At 41.8% G+C, this 23,780-nt stretch overlaps 1 protein-coding gene across 2 annotated transcripts in view; it reads left to right on the forward strand.

Annotated features, from left to right (window-relative positions):
• Positions 1–927: 927 nt before the first annotated feature.
• Positions 928–23,780, forward strand: part of Bmpr2 (bone morphogenetic protein receptor type 2) — a 152,186-nt gene continuing 129,333 nt past the window's right edge. The window contains exons 1-2 of one of the 2 annotated variants that reach the window (XM_042666941.1): positions 928–1,574; positions 1,605–1,722. In XM_042666941.1, the coding sequence (XP_042522875.1) occupies positions 1,647–1,722 (76 nt within the window). In that variant the 5' untranslated portion in view covers positions 928–1,574; positions 1,605–1,646. The remainder of the gene's footprint in view (positions 1,575–1,604; positions 1,723–23,780) is intronic. The other variant, XM_042666940.1, reaches the window with a different exon arrangement.

The following is a 23,780-nucleotide window of genomic DNA, read 5'->3' on the forward strand; positions in this document are numbered from 1 at the left end:
CCCCCCGCGGCTGGCCGGCCCCGCCCTGCCCGCGGCAGTTCGTGAGAGACACGCGGGCTGCGCCAGCGCCGCCGGAGCCCAGCCAGTTCCCCCCCACTCTCCGCCCCCGAGCGATGGGCGGGGCCGGGAGGGGTAGGGAGCGCGCAGGCGCAGTGCGGCTCGTTCGCGCCGCCGCTGCTGCTGCCGCCGCCGCCGCCGCCACCGCCGCCGTGACGCTGCTGCTGCTGCTGCTGCCGCCGCCGCCGCCGCCGCCGCCGCCGCCGCCGCCGCCGCACCACAGGCCCGAGACAGACTGGGCCGGGAAGAGCCGGAGACTGAGGAGGCGGCGGCGGAGGCGGGGCGACTCCGGTGACCGGGAGCGCCGCAGACTGGCAGCTGAGGCGACTCCCCCCTTTGTGTCTGGTCTGCTCAGAGTCGCTGGAGTGCTTCCCAGAGGGGCGCGGGGTGTCTGGCAGGCTCGGCTGCCCACCCCACCCCCCTTTTCCCGGGCCATCTACATCCGCCCTCCCGCCGCCCCCCGCCTTCGGCCTGCGCCGCCCGAGCTCCGCCCGGAGCCCTGAGCTGCGGGAGAACCAGGCGGCGGCGGCGGCGGCGGTGGCGGCGGCGGCGGCGGCTTCCCCGCGGGGAAAGTGGGGGGACTGCGATTCGCTCACCGGAGCCACTGACGAGAGAGGACGAGGATTTCACGGTGGGATTTATCTCGAGCAGAATCGAGCGGCCGGACTAACCGAGCGCGAGGCGGCCGCCGCAGCGAAGTCGGGAGAGCGAGGCGCGGCGGCCCCGCACCTCCCGTCTTGGGGGCTCGGGGCCCGGGGCCTGTCCGCCGACCCCCTCGCCCCACCCCTCCCGTCCCCCGCCGCCCCGTGGCCCGGCCGGCCGGACCCTGGCGTGATTGTTCCACGGAGGCGTGAGGCTGTGCGCTCGCCCATGGAGCCAGGCACCTTTCCGCGTCCAGTCGAAGGAGAGCATTTGTGGATGTCGAATTCGGAGTGAAGGGCGCCCCGAAACGGAACTTTAAAAGGAATCCTGCGCTCCCCGTGCCGCGGGCGATGCGCCTCCGACCGCCGGGCGCCGCCGCCGCCAGCCCGGCTTCACCCTTCCCGGCAGTCGGGAATTTGTTCTGATCCTCGCCAGTCCCTCCCTCCATCTCCCCCTCTTCCTTCCCACGCCTCCCCAATCGAATCCTCGCCGCTCACCCCCCACCCCCGCCACCACTGCACCTTGGATATGTTTTCTCCCAGACCTGGATATTTTTTTGATATCGTGAAACTCCGAGGAAATAAGTGCAGGGATTTCGTGTGAGCTCCCTTGCTTCTCCCCCTCTCCACCCCCCACGGACATGCCTTCACTTCACAGAACGGGGGGCCGAGGCACCCTATCCTAGGCGAATGAACCCCTCCAGCCGCGAGGGAACGCAATGAAGGGAATGTCTGCTGCGGAATGAGAGCTCTGCAGCTAGGTCCTCTCATCTGCCATTTGTCCTTCCAAACTGCATTGTAATACGGGCAGGATAAATCAGACGAAAGGGAAGAGCAGCCTCCTGGCTGGATTTCTCCGCCCGTATTTACTTTTCACATATTATATATATATATATATATATTTTTTTTTTTCTTCATTCGTCGTCGTGCTTCTTGGCTGGCCTAGGGATGACTTCCTCGCTGCAGCGGCCTTGGCCGGTGCCCTGGCTACTATGGGCCGTCCTGATGGTCAGCGCCGTGACTGGTGAGTAGCCCCGGGTGGCGAGGCCCAGGCGCTGTCCCAGTGGGTGGCGAGGGAGGGGAGCCCGCAAAGGCCCAGGCCTGCGCTCGTCCTTCGCGACGGTCCCCTCGGATCGCCCTGGAGCGGATCCCTGACCTAGGACTTGCCAGCAAAATCACCTTTAGTGTTTTTGGGTAGTTTCATAGACCCTACCCCACCCCTCTCCATTGAGGGGGAGAAAAAGACATATTGGGTGTGGTATCTTGACATTTTTAGCTGTGAGGTAATGCAAGGAATAAAAATAATATTTTAACGCCATCGAACAGAGTCTATTAGATCTTTGGAACCAGATCTGTGTGTGTATTTATTCAGATCTGTGTGTGTATTTATTTTTAAATATAAAAGAAGCGGATTGGGCTTACAGTAAAAAGAACATCAACTCTACACACACTTAGACCTTATTTTTAGATGTAGATAGCTCTTTGGGAATCCATGTTACTTTCATTATTCAGAAACGTTACCGAATGATTAGATTAAATGTTGAGGAGGACAGACTAGGTTCTTGATACAGTGTGTAATATTGTTTATTACTATTATCAGCAGTGTTTTAGCAATTACATATTTAGCTTTTCAACCTGGACCTTCTGTGCTTTTGGAATTACGGTTGGCATAGAAATATTTTGACAACTTTAGTCATCTGGCATCTGTTGGCTTTCCTGTCATTAAGACAACTTTGACCTCACATCAGACTTCTGGATTTGATTCTTGAAAGTTCTTAGGCATTTTATCAAAGTGTAAAGGAGGTAGTAGTCATCCTTTCCTTTGGATATTGCCTTTCTAAGATGCCTTAGGGAAACACCTCAGGTTCCCATTGTAGTTGTCTTCAATTGTCTTGGTGATTTGCTTCAGAAAATTTCAGGAGTGATTTGTAGACATAATTCTTAAATTTGGCTTAGGATAGCCACTTGGATTATATATTTAAAAGTGAATAAAGGACGAAGTTCTGACTTTCTAATAATTTTTTTTTCTAATTGCAATTTTCACCTTCAATGGATTTCTCCTTGCGATGTTAGACATGGGTTACTTGATTAATTTCTATTTTAAAAGTCTGCATTGGAAAATGATGAAAGAGGATTTGAAAATTTTGTGCTTTTGATACTATTGAATATACCTGTTGGTGATCAATGTCTGTTATTTTTATAATAAATCTATGTAATGTTAAAATCTCTTGAACTTACGAATTGTCTATATATTTTAATATTTTAAATCATTTTGATTCTTTTTTTGGAGCAAAAGTGAACATAATTTCTCTAAATTTCTTTATGTTTGCTGTTTAAATTCTCTAGCAGTAAGTCATGTGGTTCTTGTAAAATATAAAGAGAGTAAAAGGGCCTAAAATCCCAGATAATTTTTGTTCTTTGTTATTCTTGACTTTTTTAGAATGTGGATTCTCACTTACAGTGATGTACTCATCATCTTGTGATTGGAACTGAAAGAAATAAATTTTAAAAAATTGGTTTAAAAATAAATTCGATTTGGTAAATAAAATATTCTTAGAGTACTGTCCATTTTAAAAAGGAAATAGATGAACAGAATCACTGTATAAAGTGACTAGTTTTTTTTTTTCTTTAATATTATGTAGTACCAGATGATGGAGATTGTGAAGCTTTAGTTCAGTGCTGTAAGAATAATGAAGCTACTATTTGTTGAGCACTTCGAATGCATTAGCAAATATTCTGATAGCTTTGGTATATTTCTCCTTTGATCCTCATAGCAGTGCAGTTCTGTACTGTAGATTGTTATTTTTCCCCTTTTACAGAAGAAAGAAAAGTTAGTACAGTGAAGTTAGTAACTCATTACGCAGTCAGTAAATTATGGAGCAAGGATTATAGTCTTCACCTTACCTACCACATTAATGCTAACAATAGCAGTAGAGGCAGAAACTTCTCCACTCTAAATGGGAACATGAGATAGAGTAATGGCTTCACCATTAAGCTTGGACACTTAAAGATGTACAGGCACTAATCAGTGCAAATGTCATGGTGTTGACTATGTAAAACTTGGCTTGATATTGGAATAGCCAGTGCCATTTTACTAAGTAAGGGCCAGGTGACTAAAGCGATTAAAGATGATCCGTGTATATTTGGGATTTACCAATGCAGTTAGGTGCAATAATGCAGCTGATCCGGAAACAATATTGTAAGACTTAGTGATAGATAACACACCCTTCTTTGGGGTCCTGGATAAAACATTTCTTTTGAATCCCTTCTTTCCACTTACTCTGGTCTTAGACTCCTTAATTCTAAGAAGAATTGGTATGAAAAAAATTGGAACTTATGGGGGAAAAAAAGATGTATTTGTTGGGTACAAGTGTGTGTGTGTGTGTGTGTGTGTGTGTGTGTGTGTGTGTGTGTGTGTGTGTGTGTGTATGCATGCATGCATGCGCTGTCCCTTAGCTTTTTTGCTCAAGGCTAGTGCTGTATCAGTTGAGTGTGTGTGTGTGTGTGTGTGTGTGTGTGTGTGTGTGTGTGTGTGTGTGTGTGTATGCATGCGCTGTCCCTTAGCTTTTTTGCTCAAGGCTAGTGCTGTATCAGTTGAGCCGGAGCTCTCCTAGCTTTTTGGTGGTTATTTGAACGTATCATCTCAAAGACTTTATAGCCCAGGATGACTTTGAACAGTGATTCTCAGATTTCAGCCTTCCAAGTAGCTAGGATTACAAGCAGGAGCCACTGGTATCCAGCTCTGTATTCTCTCTCTCTTTTTCCCCCCTTCGGTCATGGGGCTTGAACTCAGGGCCTAGGTGCTTCCTGAGCTCTTTATGCCCCATGCTAGTGCTCTAACACTTTGAGCCACACTCCACTTTGGGGTGGTTAATTGTCTCATAGACTTTCCTGCCTGGGCTGGCTTTGAACTGCAATCCTCAGCTCTCAGCCTCTTGAGTACTATGATTACATGTGTGAGACACCAGCACCTGGCTTCATATATTATATTTCTGTGCGTTAAATTAGAATTATATTCTGATTTAATCCATATCTGCTGGGGAAAAATATGGATGCTGTGATATCTAAAAATTCATGCATTTTGATCATATTTTATAACACTTAACAGGTAGGGCTCTCATATTACTAAATGGTTTTCTCTTTTTAGTCTTAGTTCTTTTTTTTTTTTTTGGTCCGGTCGTGGGGCCTGAACTCTGGGTCTAGGCACTGTCCCTCAGCTCTTCAGCTCAAGGCTAGCGCTCTACCACTTGAGCCACAACGCCACTTCCGGCTTTTTCCTTTTTGCTTATGTGGTACTTAGGAATCGAACCTAGGGCCTCGGGAATGCAAGGCAAGCACTCTACCACTGAGCCACCTTCCCAGCCCCTTTAGTCTTAGTTCTTTCCAGAAGCAGTTTAATTTTGATTATAATAGATTTGAGATTAAAAATATTACTTATTGTCTGTGGGTTGGATATAAAAATACATAATACTTTTTTTTTTGGGTCCGGTCGTGGGGCCTGAACTCTGGGCCTGAGCGCTGTCCCTCAGCTCTTCAGCTCAAGGCTAGCGCTCTACCACTTGAGCCACAGCGCCACTTCCAGCTTTTTTCTTTTTGCTTATGTGGTGCTGAGGAATCGAACCCAGGGCCTCAGGCATGCAAGGCAAGCGCTCTACCACTGAGCTATCTTCCCAGCCCAAAAATACATATACTTTCTATATAGTGTGTGTGAGGTTAGAAATAAGCCTGTAATAAATGACAAGGGCACTTTAGAATGCATGGTCTTGCCAAAATAACATGTAGTGGTTGGTCTTCGTTACAGTTAATACACTGTCTCACAAGAAGTCTTTTTGCTTTTATACAGTTTCTATTCACATATGTACCTACAGGAGTAGCCAGAAGGGTCAGGGAGCATTAAGAATATATATATATGCATATATATAAGCATAATTATAAACACATATGTGTGTGTATATGCAAACATGTGGAAGGAGAACCAAAGTATCTAGTTAGCAAATATTTACTATGTTAGAGATCTGTATGATTCTTTTCTAAAGGCTGATACAAAGAAAAATAATAGCTGTTCTCCTCCTGCTCAACCATTTCATGTCATAATCGTGAAATGGAACTTAGGTTTCATACTCTTTGAAGCAGTAGTAGGTATTTTGCAAACTTTTAGCATTATTTTATTTCTTCCCTCTGCCTATCCTTTGGAATGCCCTTGCACGTCTTCTTCCTTATCTCTATACTAATTGTGAATGTTTCTTGTCTATTAGCCCTCTTCAGAGAGGTAAAAATTTCTTGACTTTTTTTTGTGTGTGAAAATACTGTACAGAGGGGTTACAATTACATGGGCAAGATAAGGCAAGATAATGAGTACATTTCTTTTTTCTTTTTTTTTGGTTGGTTGTGGGGCCTGAGCTCTGGGCCTGGGCGCTGTCTCTCAGCTCTTCAGCTCAAGGCTAGCGCTCTTCCACTTGAGCCACAGCACCATTTCCGACTTTTTCTGCTTATGTGGTGCTGAGGAATCGAACCCAGGGCTTCATGCATGGAAGGCAAGTACTCTACTACTGAGCCACCTTCCCAGCCCCATGAGTACATTTCTTATCAAGCATTGTAGCCTCCTCCTTTGTTCCCCTTCCCATCCCTTCCCATCCTCCCCCTACTTCCCCACCCAGTCCTCTTCCCCCCCCCCCCCCCCCAGTGGTAAAGTTCGTTTTCAACATAAGAACTTGTACATCTCATTGTTGCAATGGGTCCACCTGTATCCCTCTTTAAACTATTTGTTTTTTCCCTTCCCTTCCACAAATTATACTGACATCAAATACAGTGAAAGCAGGGGTTGTACTGTGGGGGAGAATTTCTTGACTTCTGTATCTTGAACTCCTTGCATCTCTGTTCCCACAATGTATATTAGATTATAATGACTTTCTAATGGCCAAATCCAGTCATTTGCTGAGTAATTTTTCTGCTAAACTTGAAAATTTGGTAATCCCCTCCTTGAAACTTTCCTCTTCTGAGTTTAGTGACTTCGCAGTTTTTTGGTTCTGTATTTTCTTTAGCTCTTCTCCTAAAAACTTGTTTTTCTCCATCTGGGTTGTCTTGAGAACATTTTTTGTTCTTATTACTATCTCTCTTGTTGCTTCTCCTCGCTACTCCTCTCCTAGGCTTTATCTTTGAAAATAAGTGATTTCTAGGTGAAACAAGCAACCAGAATTAGAAGCTAGAAGCCTGAGTTCTTGTTTAGGTTAATGTTTTCAATTTATTTGGGGCAAATACTCTCTTTTGGTGTCTGTATAAAGTAGACTGGAGTAACAAAGTACTTATATAGTATTTTTTTTGTTTCTCATAGGAGAAAAGCTAGAACTTTTGATACATTGTCACCTAATTTTGTTACTAATTTTATACTTTTTTGTTTTTAGATACAGTATTTCACTAATTAGCTTAGGCTATCTTTGATCTCATGATTGTCTTGTCTCAGCCTTCTGAGCTCTGGGATTATAGGCAATGCATACTATTAGTGATTTGTATTGATTAAATATTTCTATTCTGAAAAGCTGAGAAAATAATTACTTAAAATTTACTTTATTGAGCATATGTTGTTGAAGAGAATTTTGATTGACACTATGATTTAACTTTTCATTAAGCCTGCCAGAGTAGCCTAAAACTTTTTTTTTTTGGGGGGGGGCAGTCCTGGGGCTTGAACTCAGGGCCTGGGTGCTGTCCCTGAGCCTCTTTGGGCTCAAGGCTAGCACTCTACCACTTGAGGCACAATGCTACTTCCAGCTTTTTTTTGAGTAGTTTATTGGAGGTAAGAGAAGAGTCTCACAGACTTTCCTGACCTGGCTAGCTCGGAATCATGATCCTAAAAATCTCAAGTCTCCTGAGTAGCTAGGATTACAGGTGTGAGCCACACTGGCACTCAGCTTAAAAGTGTGTGTGTGTGTGTGTGTGTGTGTGTGTGTGTGTGTGTGTGTGTGTGTTTAAACGGTTATTTTATTTCTTCCTTAGTGAGGTAAACTAAAATAACTTTGGTTGGGGAACATGTAAAATTAATTTTTACTAATGAACCAGTCTTAAGTAAACCATTAAAAATAGATTGGGATTTTGTTGTTGTTGGTGGATGTAGGGCTTGAACTCAGGGAGAGTCTCACAGGGACTTTTTTTTGCCAAGGCTGGCTGAACTGTCTCCTCTGAACTCAGCCTCCTGAATAGCTAGGATTACAGGTGTAACCGACTGTCACCTGGCTAGATTGGGAATTTCTACTGTCCTCTTGCAGCTAAAGTTTGGAGGGGATTTGATATTGGTCACCCGTGTATATGTATGTGTATGCATGGGCATGCATATGTATGTGTATGTATATGTATGTGTATGTGTGTACTGGGGCTTGAATTCAGGATCTCCAGCCTTCACTTGGTTTATTTGATCACAGTTGAGCTACACCTTTAGTTCTGGCTTTTTGCTGGCTTATTAGAGGTAAGAGTTGATATTGTCTGCCAGACTGGCACCAAACCTTGATCCTCAGATCTCAGCTTCCTATGTAGCTAGGATTATAAGTGTGAACAACTGTATCAGCCTGTTACCTACATTTTTAGTAAATCATGAGCTTCTTTTCTTTTCTTTTTCTTTTTTCTTTTTGGTCCAGTCATGGGGCCTGAACTCTGGGCCTGGGCACTGTCCCTCAGCTCTTCAGCTCAAGGCTAGCGCTCTACCACTTGAGCCACAGTGCCACTTCCGGCTTTTTTCTTTTTGCTTATGTGGTGCTGAGGAATTGAACCCAGGGCCTCATGCATGCAAGGCAAGCGCTCTACCACTGAGCCACCTTCCCAGCCCATGAGCTTATTTTCTGTGTTATAATTTTCTGTTTCATAGTAGTATAGTTGATAGGATTAAACAATCTTAAACAATCTTGAATGTTTTTCTTTCTTTTTTTTTTTCTGCTTATGTGGTGCTGAGGAATCGAACCCAGGGCCTCAAACATGCAAGGCAAGCACTCTACCACTGAGCCACCTTCCTAGCCCATTGAATGTTTTTCTTTAATGAACAAAGGGTTTTAAAATGTCTAAGAAAAAATTATAGGCTGGGGATAGGTGGCTCATGCCTGCAATCCTAGCTAACTCAGGAGGCTGAGATCTGAGGATTGAGATTTAAAGCCAGCTCAAACAGAAAAGTGCATGAGACTCTTATCTCCAATAAACCACCAGAAAACTGGAAGTGACACTGTGGCTTAAGTGGTAATGTTCTCCTTGAACTGAAATGCTGAGGGACAGTACCCAGGCCCAGAGTTCAAGCCCCATGACCAAAAAATAAAAGGAAAAAAATTATATTAGTTTTTGAAATACCATATCTATGGAGAGCATTTCTGATTAGAAATCTGTTGATAAAAATGCAGATAAATTTATTATTCTTAAAACTTTGAGGGCTGGGAAGGTGGCCCAGTGGTAGAGTGCTTGCCTTGCATGCATGAGGCCCTGGGTTCAATTCCTCAGCACCACATAAACAGATAAAGCCAGAAGTGGCACTGTGCTCAAGTGGTAGAGTGCTCGCCTTGAGCTGAAGAGCTCAGGGGCAGTGCCCAGGCCCAGAGTTCAAGCCCAGAACTGGCAAAAAAAAAAACCACAACTACTTTGATACATTAGCCTGGTGCTGGTGGCTCACACTAGAATGCTAGCTACTCAGGAGGCTGAGATTTGAGGATCCAGGTTGAAGCCAGCCCAGGCAGGAAAAGATTCTTACCTCCAGTTTCATCACAAAAGTTGGAAGTGGAGCTTTTTTTTGTGCTCAAATTTGAGAACAAAAGCTTAGGAACAGTGCCAGGCCCTGAGTTCAAGCTCTAGGACTAGTACTAAAAAAAACAAAGTAGGGACTGGGAAGGTGGCTCAGTGGTAGAGCGCTTGCCTTGCATGCCTGAGGCCCTGGGTTTAATTCCTCAACACCACATAAGCAAAAAGAAAAAAAGCCGGAAGTGGTGCTGTGGCTCAAGTGGTAGAGCATTAGCCTTGAGCTGAAGTGAAGGACAGCGCCCAGGCCCAGAGTTCAGGCCCCACGACTGAACCCAAACAAACAAACAAAGCAACAATAACAACAAAAAACCTTACTTTTTTTTAACATAATTTTCCTCACCTACTCTTATAAATTTAGTTTATCTTGTATTAGTCTTTCCTCTTTTTTTTTTTTTAATCCAGTCATGGGGCCTGAACTCTGGGCCTGGGCGCTGTACCTCGGCTCTTCAGCTCAAGGCTAGCACTCTACCTCTTGAGCCACAGTGCCACTTCCGGCTTTTTTCTTTTTGCTTATGTGGTGCTGAGGAATCGAACCCAGGGCCTCATGCATGCAAGGCAAAGTGCTCTACCACTGAGCCACCTTCCCAGCCCTACTCTTTCCTCTTATATGTTTATGTTTCTAATTTTTGTTTTTTTTGGTCGGTCATGGGGCTTGAACGCTGGGCTTGGGCGCTGACCCTGTGCTCTTTAGCTCAAGGCTAGCGCTCTACCACTTGAGCCACAGCGCCACTTCTGGTTTTCTAGTGATTTATTGGAGATAAGAGTCTCAAGGACTTTCCTGCCCAGGCTGGCTTTGAACAGAGATCCTCAGATTTCAGCCTCCTGAGTAGCTAGGATTACAGGCGTGATCCACCGGTGCCCAGCATGTTTATAATTTTATTTTTATGTTTACAGGATTATTATGCTTATTACTTATATAGTTTTATTATTCTTTGATTTTCCTATTGTTTTAGATATAAATTATACATATATATTTACATTAAAACATACAAGATGCTCTTTTTTTTGGTCCTGGGGCTTGAACTCTGGTCCTGGATGATGTCCCTGAGCTCTTCAGCTCAAGGCTAGCACTTACCTCTTGAGCCACAGTGCCATTTCTGGTTGTCTGGTAGTTTATTGGAGATATGGATTTTCCTGCCAGGGCTGGCTTTGATCCGATATCCTCAGATCTCAGCCTCCGGAGTAGGATTACAGGTGTGAGCCACTGGTACCCAGTGATACAGGATGTTCTTTTAGCAGTATATCTAATGGACCCAGAAGGAATTTCATTAGCTACTGAATTACAGGGTGTTGCCAATGATTTCCATCACTAAAGAATAATACCTTGAAAGATGATAGGTAAACCTGTGATTACTTACCATCCTTTTTGAAAGGTGATAATTTTGCAACTTGTCCTATGGAGCACTAACACAGGTACAATATATTACACTTCTAGTATGATGAAATGTGAAATATATGGGACTATAAAAGTCATTTATGGAATTATCAGAGAAAATTTCCTTTTTTTAGGCAGCTTTCAGCTGTCATTGTTGTACTGCACATACTATGATTTCTTCCCTTCCTTCATTTTGACATAAAAGAATCTGTATCAGATAAGATGAACTGCTGTGAATTTTCTGTTTGATCAGTTTTCTGTGCCTTGTTTGAACATATTCTGCATTTACCTGAATTAGTAAGCTTTTATCGATAATGATAATGATGATTTTTTTGTTGTTGTTTTTTGATTGGCTGTGGGGCCTCGACTCTGGGCCTGGCACTGTCCCTCAGCCCTTCAGCTCAAGGCTAGTGCTCTACCACTTGAGTCACGGTGTTTTTTTCTGCTTATGTGGTGCTGAGGAATCGAACCCAGGTCCTCATGCATGCAAGGCAAGCGCTCTACCACTGAGCCACCTTCCCAGCCCAATGATGATCTTTTTTTTTTCTTTCCCCAAATGATGATGTTTGACATAGCATTACTTACTGCTTTTTTTAACCATTATACATTTTGTTTATTTTATTTATTTTTTGGGTCCGGTCGTGGGGCCTGAACTCTGGGCCTGGGTGCTGTCCCTTAGCTCTCCAGCTCAAGGCTAGCGCTTTACCACTTGAGCCACAGCACCACTTCCGGCTTTTTTCTTTTTGCTTATGTGGTGCTGAGGAATCCAACCCAGAGCCTCATGCATGCAAGGCAAGCGCTCTACCACTGAGCCACCTTCCCAGCCCCTGTTTATTTTGTTTTTATGGAAATATATTTGTTGACTATTTGGGCTGAGGGAAATATCCATAGAAAGTAGGAAAAATGAATAAAATATTTTAGTGGGCATGTAGTTATATGTGAAAATACAGCAACAAATGAAATAAAGATGAAAGACATTGAAGGTATAGAAAATAAGGCCAGGTGTGGTGGCTTATGTCTACTATTCAAGAGACATAGGTGGGAGTTTTGTCATCTGTGCTGGTCCTTGGCAAAAAAGATGAGACCCTATCTGAAAAATAACTAGAGCACAAATGGCCAGAGATGTGGCTCAAGTGATAAGAGTGCTTGCTACAAGTACAAGGTCCTGAGTTCAATCCTCAGTACTACTAAAGAAAAAAAATTGCTGTTAGTTCCTCTTGTCTGGGTTACTTACCTACATAATTCACACTGGAATATACATTTGGGGGGTACATTGATGTCCTACTACTTTGAGGACATTTTCTCTTCTGTAGAAAAGGATGTGATTCTGTATAATAAAAAAATAAAGCTGAGCTGAGGGCTGGTGGTTCACAGCCTGCAATTCAGATCTGAGACACTTCAAAGCCAGGCTAGGCAGGAAAGTCTGTGAGACTTTTACCCCTGGTGAGAAAACTGAAAGTGGTGTGAAGTGGTAGAGTACTAGTCATGAGCAAAAGGGTTCAGGGACAGCACCCAGACTCAGAGTTCAAGCCCCATGACTGATAAAAAATAAACAAATAAAGCTGGGCACTGGTGGCTCATATCTATACCCTAGTTATTCAGAAGGTTGAGAGCTGAGGATCTCAGTTCAGACAATTTCTTGAGAATTTTTTTCCCTTTTCTTGTCTTTTCTTTTTTTCTTCTTTTTCTCCCTCCCTCCCTCCTTCCCTCCCTCCCTTCCTCCCTTCCTTCCCTCCTTTCTCCCTCTCTCCCTCTCTCCCTCTTCTGAACATTGAATCCAGGTCCTCAACCATGCTAGACAACTGCTGTGCCACTGAACCACATTCCTAGTCTGTTACTAATTTTTTTTTTTTAATTTACTTTGCAGATGAGTTAACTGACTAATAATTGCGAGATCTAGGGTTCAAGTTTAGGATTCCTTGGTTCCAAATAAATACAGCATTAGACTGAAGATAGAGCCTAAGACTAAACATTTACACATTCAAGAATAATTGCTCAGACTGAACTGTGTCTTAGTTACAGTCTCTTATTTTACTTTAATGATAGTAGATATTTTAGGTTTTCATTTTGTGTGTTGCAGTCATACATTGGTGATAAACAAAACATTTCATTTAAAGCTTCACTTTTAGAAAACAGTACCAGTTAGATTAGGAGAGTAATGATGACATATTTAATTAAGGATAAGGTTTTAATGTTTCTATGTGTTGTTAGTGATTAGAATCCCTAAGGACTCCTCTAGTGTGAAGAGTAACTTTTTATATTCAGTTTCTACACAAAGGGCCATATTGTGATTAGAAAACAAGCACTTGCCCAGCATGTGTGAGGTCTTCAATTCAGTCCTAGTACCAAAAGATAAGAAAGGCATGATTTTAAAAGGTCAAATGATACCAAGATATGAATTTGCTCATGTTACTTTTGGAAAGAGTTTTATGTAGGATATAACTTTTTTTCCCTTTGGCTAAAACCCATTGCTAGCTTGATGAAATGGTATAAATAATGTTTATCTATTCAGTTTAACTTTTAAGCATCAACCTTTTCCATTTATGTAGCTGTTCTCTAGGAATCTTGTTTTGTTCATTTACTTACATTTATGAGAATTTTAGTTGTACAAATTCTTTGCTGCTAAGTCTCTCTTTTAAAAGGAAGATATTGAATTGGGGATGTAGCTCACTGCTAAAGTGCTTGCCTAGCATGTAGAAGGCCTTGGATCTGATTCCTAGCATAGAAGAAAACAACTCCTTCCCCCCAAAAGCATTTTAGTATTAAACTTGTACTATTTCTAAGCATCTAGTAGGTTTTTTATTTGGTAATACCGTATCACCCTATTAATGAAATAGATTATATCTAGGGTTTTTTTCCAATTAAAAAAAACACTATGTTAAGATATGGATTATAGAACAGTAGCAAATGTGTAGGATAGGTTATTCTAAAACAATATTGGTTTTGCCTACACTAGTTATTGAAGGTTAGCAGGGGTATTCTGTTTGAACAATCATTCAGGGATCTGGATTAATGAAAATGCCATTGCTTTAAAACTTGCTGATTGTTGTTCCAGAGGTAAAAGAGAATATAAGAAAGTCTTTTATGAGGGCTGGGAAGGTGGCTCAGTGGTAGAGTGCTTGCCTTGCATGCATTGAGGCCCTGAGTTCAATTCCTTAGCACCACAAAAGCAGAAAAAGCCAGAAGTGGCGCTGTGGCTTTGGGAAAATATCTGGACACTTAGAAAAACTGTATTTCTTAGAGGTTGGTAAAGACCAATATATTGAACATAATAGGCAATAGGTAAAAGTAATGTAAATTCTAGGGAAAAGTGTGTAATTGCCTATAAAAGACTTTTTTTTTCTTTTTTTTTCTTTTTTGTCAGTCGTGGGGCCTGAACTCTGGGCCTGGGCGCTGTCTCTCAGCTCTTCAGCTCAAGGCAAATGCTCTACCATTTGAGCCACATTGCCACGTCAGGTGTTCTGGTGGTTAATTGGAGATAAGGGTCTCACAGATTTTCCTGCCTGGGCTGGCTTTGAACCGCTGTCCTCAGATCTCAGCCTCCTGAGTAGCTAGGATTACAGGTGTGAACCACCAGCGCCTGGTTTCCTTTAATTTTTTTAGCCCCTAAAATTATAATACAAAATTATTTATTATTATTATTATTATTTTGCCAGTCATGGTGCCTGAACTCTGGGCCTGGGCACTGTCCCTCAGCTCCTCAGCTCAAGGCTAGTGCTCTACCACTTGAGCCACAGCCACTTCCAGCTTTTTCTGCTTATGTGGTGCTGAGGAATCAAACCCAGGGCCTCATGCATGCAAGGCAACCACTCTACCACTGAGCTACCTTCCCAGCCCCATAATACAAAATTATGAAAAAAATTTAATTTGAAATTAATTAATGTTTTGGTGCTAGTACTAGGGCTTTTAACTCAGGATCTTGCATTCTTATTCAGTTTTCTTGCTGGTGCTGTTCCACTCGAGTCACAACTACAGTTCAGCATTTTGTTGGTTGAGTAGTGATAGTCTTGTGGACTTTATTACCTAGGTCTCAGACTTCTGAGTCATTAGGACTACAGGCATGAGCCACTGGTATCGGGCTTCATTTTAAAAATTGTTATTTTGGGGCTGGGAAGGTGGCTCAGTGGTAGAGTGCTTGCCTTGCATGCATGAGGCCCTGGGTTCGATTCCTCAGCACCACATAAGCAGAAAAAGCCAGAAGTGGCGCTGTGGCTCAAGTGGTAGAGGGCTAGCCTTGAACTGAAGAGCTGAGGGACAGTGCCCAGGCCCAGAGTTCAGGCCCCACGACTGACAAAAAAAAAAAAAAAATTGTTATTTTATTACCTAGTGCAGCTTGGTCTGGAACTCCTTCTGCCTCAACCTTTTTTTTGTTGTTGTTGGTTGTGGGACTTGAACTCTGGACTTGTGTGCTGTCCCTCAGCTCTTCAGCTCAAGGTGAGCGCTCTACCGCTTAAACCACAGCACCACTTCGGTTTTCTAGTGGTTTATTAGAGATAAAAGTCTCACAGACTTTCCTGTCCGTGCTGGCTTTGAATCTCGATCCTTAGATCTCAGCCTCCTGAGTAGCTAGGATTACAGGTGTAAGCCACCAGTGTCCAGCTCAACTTTTTTTTTTTTTTAAATTATTATTATTATTTTTTTTTTTTGTCGGTCGTGGGGCTTGAACTCTGGGCCTGGGCGCTGTCCCTCAGCTCTTCAGCTCAAGGCGAGCGCTCTACCACTTGAGCTACAGCGCCACTTCCGGTTTTCCGGTGGTTTATTGGAGATAGGAGTCTCATGGTCTCTCCTGCCCGGGCTGGCTTTGAACCGCGATCCTCAGATCTCAGCCTCCTGAGTAGCTAGGATTACAGGCGTGAGCCACCAGCGCCCGGCTTTTTTTAATTATTTTATTGTAAAGATGCTGTACAGAGGGGTTATATAGTTACATGAATAAGGGACTGCCTCAGCCTTCTAAAAGCTGGTATTACAAGTATATTCCACTAGACCTAATTTGGGGCTATTACTTAAAGCAAACAATTATATTTGAAAGGGAACTCTGAGCAATGAAATAGGTAAGAGTATCAAAAGGAAACTAACTATCAGGAATACTTAAATTGCTAAAAGAATGTATACTATGGGCACATTGCTTTGTAATTTAAATACTCTTATTTCCTGAAATTTTTCCAATATATTTTACTTTTTAGGTCACTAATTATAGAATTTGTTGTTTAGAAGATGGCATTTAGGTAAGGTGTTGAGAGAGAAAGAGTCTCCTGAGATTTACCTGAGTCATGTTCTCTGTAATTGTCTTGAGAACTGTGTTAGAAGAGCAGTAACGAATGAATAATTCACTGTTTAAATAAACCTGTTGTAACTTGGCACGGTGGATTATACCTGTAAACCAACTGTTGGGGATGCAGAGATTGGGTAGATTTCAGTTTGAGGACAGCCCAGGCAAAAAGTTAGCAATATCTATGGCAAAATATGAGCCAGATAGTAAGTAGTAGAGCACATCTATTATCCCATATATTTGTTAGGTGTGGGTAGGAGGATTACTGAGCAAAGACAGACCTGGGCACAATTGTGAGGATCTATCCAAAAAATAAATTAGAGAGAGAGATGAAGAGAGATGGAGAGAGAGATGTAGAGAGAGAGAGAGAAAGAAAGAAAGAAAGGTATGGCTCAGGTAATAGGGTACTACTAATTAAGAGTAAGGCACTGAGTTACCAAAACCAACAAAAAACTACACCAACCTGGGACCAGTGCCTTATGCCTGTAATCCTAGCCTCTCAGGAGGCTGAGATCTGAGGATTGTGGTTCAAAGCCAGCCCAGGTAGAAAAGTCCTTGTCAGACTTATCTCCAATTAACCACTCAAGAACTGGAAGAGGAGCTGTGGCTCAAAGTGGTAGAATGCTAGCCTTGAGCAAACGCTGTCCCTTGAGTACAGGAACAGTGTCCAGGCCTTGAGTTCAGGCCTCACAACCAACAAAATAGAACAAAAATTAACTGGGTGCTGGTGACTCATGCCTGTAATCCTACTCAGGAGGCTGAGATCTGAGAATCTAGGTTCAAAGCCAGCCCAGGCAGGAATGTTTGTGAGATTCTTACCTCCAGTTAACCACCAGAAAATGAGAAGTGGCACTGTGTCTCAAGTAGTAAGTGCGCTCTCCTTGAACTGAAGAGCTCAGGGACAGCACCCAGGCTCAGAGTTCAAGCCCCATGACCACCAACAAGAAAAAAATAAAAAAAATAAAACAAAACTCCACAAACTCTACCTTAGATGCTACTGAGAGTAACAAATGAAATAATTAGTTTAATAATAGAAAGAATTTTAAAATAAAAAAAATTTCCTGGGGTTAGAGCCATAGTTCAGATGGTACAGTGCTAGCCAATGAGCGAAATCAGCAGATACTGAGTTTGAGTCCTGGTCTTTGATCTTAAAGAAAAAGAAATGAAATGATACAGTTTCCGTCTGTATAAGTGCCTGCTGTATATGCCAAGTATAATGCAGACTGTTTTTACATACATTTTTCTCTGATTGTCAGAATAGCTAAAGGGTAGGTATTTTCCTTTTTTTTTTTTTTTTTAAGAGTTAGGGAAACAGATTAATAGAATAAGTATTTTATTTAATGGTAAAATTTTCTTCAGTGCACTGTGCAGATAAAGCTGGGCCTCACACATGCTAGATGAGCATTCTTACTACTGATCTATTACCCTCCTCCTCCTTCAAGTATGGTATATATTTTACAACCCTCCCTCTCCCCACTATTCCAGTTCACTTGGGATTGAACCCAGTTTTGAACCCAGTAACTTACATTAGGTAACCACTTTACCACTGAGCTACATCCCCAGCCTCATTTTACCTTTATTATTATTTTTAAAATTTTAATAAATTTACTTTCTTAGTGTTCTGGGGTTTGAACTCAAGGCCTAGTGCTTGCTAGGCAGGCACTCTATTACTTGAGCTATAATTCCTGCCTTCTAGCCTGTAAATTTTATTTTGAGATAGGTTCTAAATTGCCTACTTTGGCCTTGAATTTACAGTCTTCCTCCTGTAGCAAGTAGCTAGGATTATGAGTGTGTACCACAATGCCTCATTGACTGGTATGTACTTTTAACAATAATTATTTAACTAAGTTATTTATTGAATACCTTCTTGTAATATGCATTATGCTAAGTGTTTTATTTCATATTCAGGTATTTGCTGTAGATAATATGTTTTTCATAGATAAGGATATTGAAGCACAGAGAGGTTAAATAAATTTACCTAATTGCTACTAAATGGTAGAATTGTATTTCAGGCCAAGATCTTATTATTTTTTTTTTACTCTTTAATATTTTTTATTTTATTTTATTTTATTTTATTTTTTACCAGTTCTGGTGCTTGAACTCAGGGCCTGGTCACTGTCCCTGAGCTTCTTTTGCTCAAGGCTAGCACTCTACCACTTGAGCCACAGCGCCACTTTCGGCTTTTTCTGTTTATATGATACTGAGGAATTGAACTCAGGGCTTCATGCATGGTAGGCAAGCCACATTTTTATTTTTTTGTTTTTTTGTTTTTTTTTTTTGGTCAGCCGTGGGGCTTGAACTCTGGGTGTGGGCGCTGTCCCTCAGCTCTTCAGCTCAACGCGAGTGTTCTACGGCTTGAGCCACAGCACCACTTCCAGTTTTCTAGTGGTTTATTGGAGATAAAGAGGCTAATGGACTTTCCTGCCCAGGCTGGCTTTGAACCATGATCCTCAGATCTCAGCCTCCTGAGTAGCTAGGATTACAGGTGTGAGCCACCGGCGCCTGACTTCCCAGCCTTTATTTTTTATTTTCTAAAATTATATTGTAAAGATGATGTACAAGAGTGGTTATAGTTACATAAGTCAGGTAATGAGTTTGTTTCCTTTTAACAGTGTCATTTACTTCCTCATTCTCTCCCAGTTTTTGCCCTACGTCTTCCCTCCCCTGTAAGTGGTATAGTTTATGTCCAATATAGTGTCTAGTGAATACCACTGCTGAATTGACAGGATCTTTTTTTTTTTTTTTTTGGACGGTTGTGGGCCTTGAACTCTGGGTCTGGGTGCTGTCCTGAGCTCTTCAGACCAAGGCTAGCACTCTACCACTTGAACCACAGTGCCACGTCTGGTTTTCTGGTGGTTAATTGGAGATAAGAGTCTCACAGACTTTCCTGCCCCGGCTGACTTTGAACTTTGATCCTCAGATCTCAGCCTCCTGAGTAGCTAGGATTACAGGTGTGAGCCACCAGCACCCGGCGACACAATCTTCTTGATAGATCTAAAAGTCTATTTTTTTTTCTTAGTGATGAGGATATAACTCAGAGTTCCTTGTGCATGCTAGGCAAATGCTGCCCTATCATGGAGCTATACTTATAGTCCCTGTGTCTATTTTTAACTGTATTTCCTCTCAAGATCTTTTCATGTTGTAAGGGAGAATTGATCATTTAAACTTGGAAATTCTGTTAAGAAATTAAGCAAGTTAGGATAAATTGATTAATTAGAATATTTGGCCAGGCTCCAGTGGTTCACACCTGTAATACTAGCTATCCAAGAGGCTGAGATGTGAAGATTGATGTTCAAAGCTAGCCTCAGCAAAAAATCTCAGTGAGACTCCAATTAACCACTCAAAAACCTTAAGTGGCACTATGGTTCAAAGTGATACAGTGCTAGCCTTGAGCAAAAGAGCTCAGAGACAGTGTCCAGGTCCTGAGTTCAAGCCCCAGGACAAACAACAGCAACAACAAATAATGTAAATATGATGGTGATTGTTCAAGCGCTAAATTCATATTTGGCCCTCTGTGGTGGCACATACCTATACTCCTAGCTTCTCAGGAAGCTGGAAGGAAGGATTCAGTCAGAGCAACATAAAAATAAATAAATTAAAAGCCAAATTTGAAGTAAGATATACAGAATGTCTACAAGCAGTAACAACAGAGGAAATATTAATAATTTGGGCACTGAACAAGTTATGTGGCTGTACAGACAAGGTTAAAGCTTATAATTCCTTTGAGTTTGGCAAAGGGAATTAGTCTGATTATCGTGTTCTTTGGAAGAGCAGCCAACTGACCAAGGCACAGTGAAAATATGTGGCAAATACAGTGAGCCAATCCAATCCAGAAGCTGAGAGGCCCAGTCAAGATGGCTAATGTACAAGAAAATGGGAGGGAGAAATTTAGTAACCCAAGAAATCATCTGTTATCCTTAGGGCCACTGAGTTTATGGTCTGATTGACACTGAGCTTCTGGATGAGCTGGGGGTAGTGAGAAAGGCTGTGGTTATTTGGTATATTTATTGTGCCATACTATTGGCTCAGCGGTGTACTTAGCTCTGAAGATTTGAGATCTGGTTAATAGGGTATTATACTCTTTAGAAAGGCTATCAGTAATTAAGGAGATAGCATTAGAAGAAGTATAGGATAATAGAGATATGAAAAGATTAAAAAAAAATAGAGGTATGCCTGTAAAGTCTCACTTGATAATGTTTAAGGTTGTATTTATCAACCATATTCCCTTTACTACTTTTTATTTTTTTTGCTTGTTCTTGGGGCTTGAACTCTGGGCCTAGGCGCTGTCCTTGAGCTCTTCAGCACTTGAGCCACAGCACCACTTCTAGTTTTCTGGTGACTAATTGGAGATAAGAGTCTCATGGATATTCCTGCCCGACCTGGCTTTGAATCACGATCCTCAAATCTCAGCCTCCTGAGTAGCTAGGATTTCAGGTGTGAGCCACCAGTGCCGGGCTCTCTCTACTACATTTATTTGTGATAGTTTTGGGGTCAGTTAGCTGTATTTAATTTGTGTGAACACAAAATTAGTTAGGTAAAATGAAACACTTGAAAAGCAAAAATAAGGAAGAGAACAATTTAATGACATGTAAGGAAAGAAGTTCCGTTTATTGGTAGCAGCTAATGTCTTACATATTGAGATACTAGTATTTTTAGAATTTTACTGATGCAGTGATAGTGCCAGTAGTCCCTGATGCTCTGGAAAGTAAAGTGGGAGGGTCATTTGAGCTTAGTAGTTCTAGGACCCCATGAGCATCATAACAAGACTCACATTTCAAAACAAAGAAACAACCAAAAAGAAAAAAATAAAACAACAAAATCCAGATGTAGCAATAATGTTTTGTTGCTATGAATGTTTTCTTTCTTTCTTCCTTACTTATTTATTTTTGCTAGTCTGGAGCTTGAACTCAGGTCCTGCTCACTGTCCCTGAGCTGCTTGTGCTCAAGGCTAGTACTATTACTTGAGCCACAGCACCACTTCTGGACTTTTTTGTTTATGTGGTACTGAGGAATTGAACCCAGGGCTTCATGCATGCTAGGCAATCACTCTACCACTAAGCCAGGATTTTAGCCTATATGAATGTTTTCTTTCTTTCTTTTTTTCTTTCTTTCTTTCTTTTTCTTTCCTTCCTTCCTTTCTTCCTTTCTTCCTTTCTTCCTTTCTTCCTTTCTTCCTTTCTTTCTTTCTTTCTTTCTTTCTTCCTTTCTTTCTTTCTTTCTTTCTTTCTTTCTTTCTTTCTTTCTTTCTTTCTTTCTTTCTTTCTTTCTTTCTTTCTTTCTTTCTCTCTCTCTCTCTCTCTCTCTCTCTCTCTTTCTCTCTTTCTCTCTTTCGTTGGTCATAGGGCTTAAACTCAGGGCCTGAGCACTGTCCCTCAGCTCTTTTGCTCAAGGCTAGCACCCTACCACTTTGAGCCACAGCTCTACTTCCGGTTTTTGAGTGGTTAATTGGAGAAAAGAGTCTCTCGGGGACTTTTCTGCCCAGGCTGGCTTTGAACCATGCTACTCAGATCTCAGCCTCTTGAGTAGCTAGGATTAAGACTTGAGCCACTGGTGCCCCTTTGAATGTTAATTTTTAAATTGGGCTCATTATTCTTAGATGGCTTATTGTAGTGTCACTGATTTTTTTTTTTACTACGTTAGTCTAATAGTAAAATTCTATGCTATTGGTTTCAATAGGGAGAATTAAGTACTTAAACTCCTTGTCTTTTTTGCCATAATATTGATTAGCTAGTTAGCATTTCTTTTCATAATAGCTCCCTTTTATTTTTCTACTACTCTGGCTCTGACTCCAATTATTGTCATCCCATGTAAAGACTGAATATATCATTTATCTGTTTGGGGAAGGAAGACATAATAAATTTTGATTGTACAGGAATTTGAAAGAAAACTGAATGAGAAGAGTTAACTATTTTGATTTTTTGAAGGTGTGAAACAAAAATCAGAAAAAGATAGAACTAAATAGAAGGAAATAAAACCTATTTTTAAAATGTTCCTTATCTTCAACATTCCTAGAGATCCATGCTTAGATAGACTTTAGAGGGAGGGCTGGGGACATGGCTCAAATGGTACAACACCTGCCTAGCAAGCACAATGCTTGTTAAAACCACTGTATCTCTAAGTTCAAACTAGAGGACCAACAAACAATTGTAATGGGACTTTTGAGGAAAGCAAGAGTGGGAGTGAAGATGACACAAGAAATAGTTACCAAAGCCAGGCTCCCATGGCTCACAGCTGTAATCCTGCACATGAGGCTGAGATCTGAGGACAGAGATTTCCAGCTAGCATGAGCAGACAAATCTAATTGATTCTATCTCCAATTAACTAGCAAAAAGCCAGAAGTGTGGATGCCAATGGCTCACACCTGTAACCTTACTCAGGAGGCTGAGACCTGAGGATCACGGTTAAAAGCCAGCCAGGGCAAGAAAGTCCACGAGAGTATTATTTCCAGTTAATCACACACACACAAAAGCCAGAAGTGGAGCTGTAGCTCAAGTGCTAGTCTTGAGCTGAAAAAGCACTAGGAAAATCCCCAGACCTAAGTTCAAGCACAGGACTGACAAAAAACAAAAAGCAAAAACAAAAAATCCTTCAAAAACAAAGCACCAACAAAACCAAGCAGACTAAGACTCAAAGATATGACAAATGATTAAACCTGAAGACTTGTTTGAATTTGAACACAATCAGATATCTTGCATTGGTCTCTGAAGGTATATATATGTACTGCATATACACTAAACATAGTACATGACTTAGTTTCAAGTGACCTGGTTTCAAAGGTAGGATTATAGAAGTGAGTGCTAAATTACAAAGAGTTAATACATTTAATAGTAGCAAGTACCTGTGTCTCAGGCCTGTAATCTTAGCTGCTCAGGAAGCTGAGATCTGATGATCATAGCTTGAAGCTAGCACATGAAGGAAAGTCTGTGAGACTCTTTATCTCCAATTAATCAGCAAAAATGTAGACGTGGAGGTGTGTTTAAAGTGGTAGAGTGCCAATCTTGAGTGATAAAGCTCAGTGCCTAGGCCCTAACTGGCACACATACAAAAAAAATTACTTTAAAAAAATTCTGTTTTCTCTATAAGTACCTATATGTATTTTTCTTCTTCTGAAGTATTAAAAGTAATTTACTGGGGCTGGGAAGTTGGCTCAGTGGTAGAGCGCTTGCCTTGCATGCCAGAGGCCCTGGGTTCGATTCCTCAGCACCACATAAGCAAAAAGAAAAAAGCCGGAAGTGGCGCTGTGGCTCAAGTGGTAGAGCACTAGCCTTGAGCTGAAGAGCTGAGGGACAGCGCCCAGGCCCAGAGTTCAGGCCCCATGACCGGACCCAAAAAAAAAAGTAATTTACTGATATAGTGTTGTTTTCCCTAAATTCTTCAGTGTATTTTCTAGAAAGCACAATATATTTTTTTTAATATAACCACAACATAATGATCTAAAGAAATTCACACTGATGAAATACTATTTGCCAATTTACAGGTCTTCAAATGTCATTAACTAGCCTAATAATGTCCTTTATACTAAAATAATTTTTTTCATTATCTTTATTTATTTTTCTTGGTTGGTCATGGGGCTTGAACTCGGGCCTGGGTGCTGTCCCTGAGCTCTTCAGCTCACTGCTAGCACTCTACCACTTAAGCCACAATGCCACTTCCCCCAGATAATTTTTTTTTCTGG

The sequence above is a fragment of the Dipodomys spectabilis genome, unplaced genomic scaffold, assembly GCF_019054845.1.
Source record: "Dipodomys spectabilis isolate Male_0828 unplaced genomic scaffold, ASM1905484v1 ptg000373l, whole genome shotgun sequence".
Lineage (NCBI taxonomy): Eukaryota > Metazoa > Chordata > Mammalia > Rodentia > Heteromyidae > Dipodomys > Dipodomys spectabilis.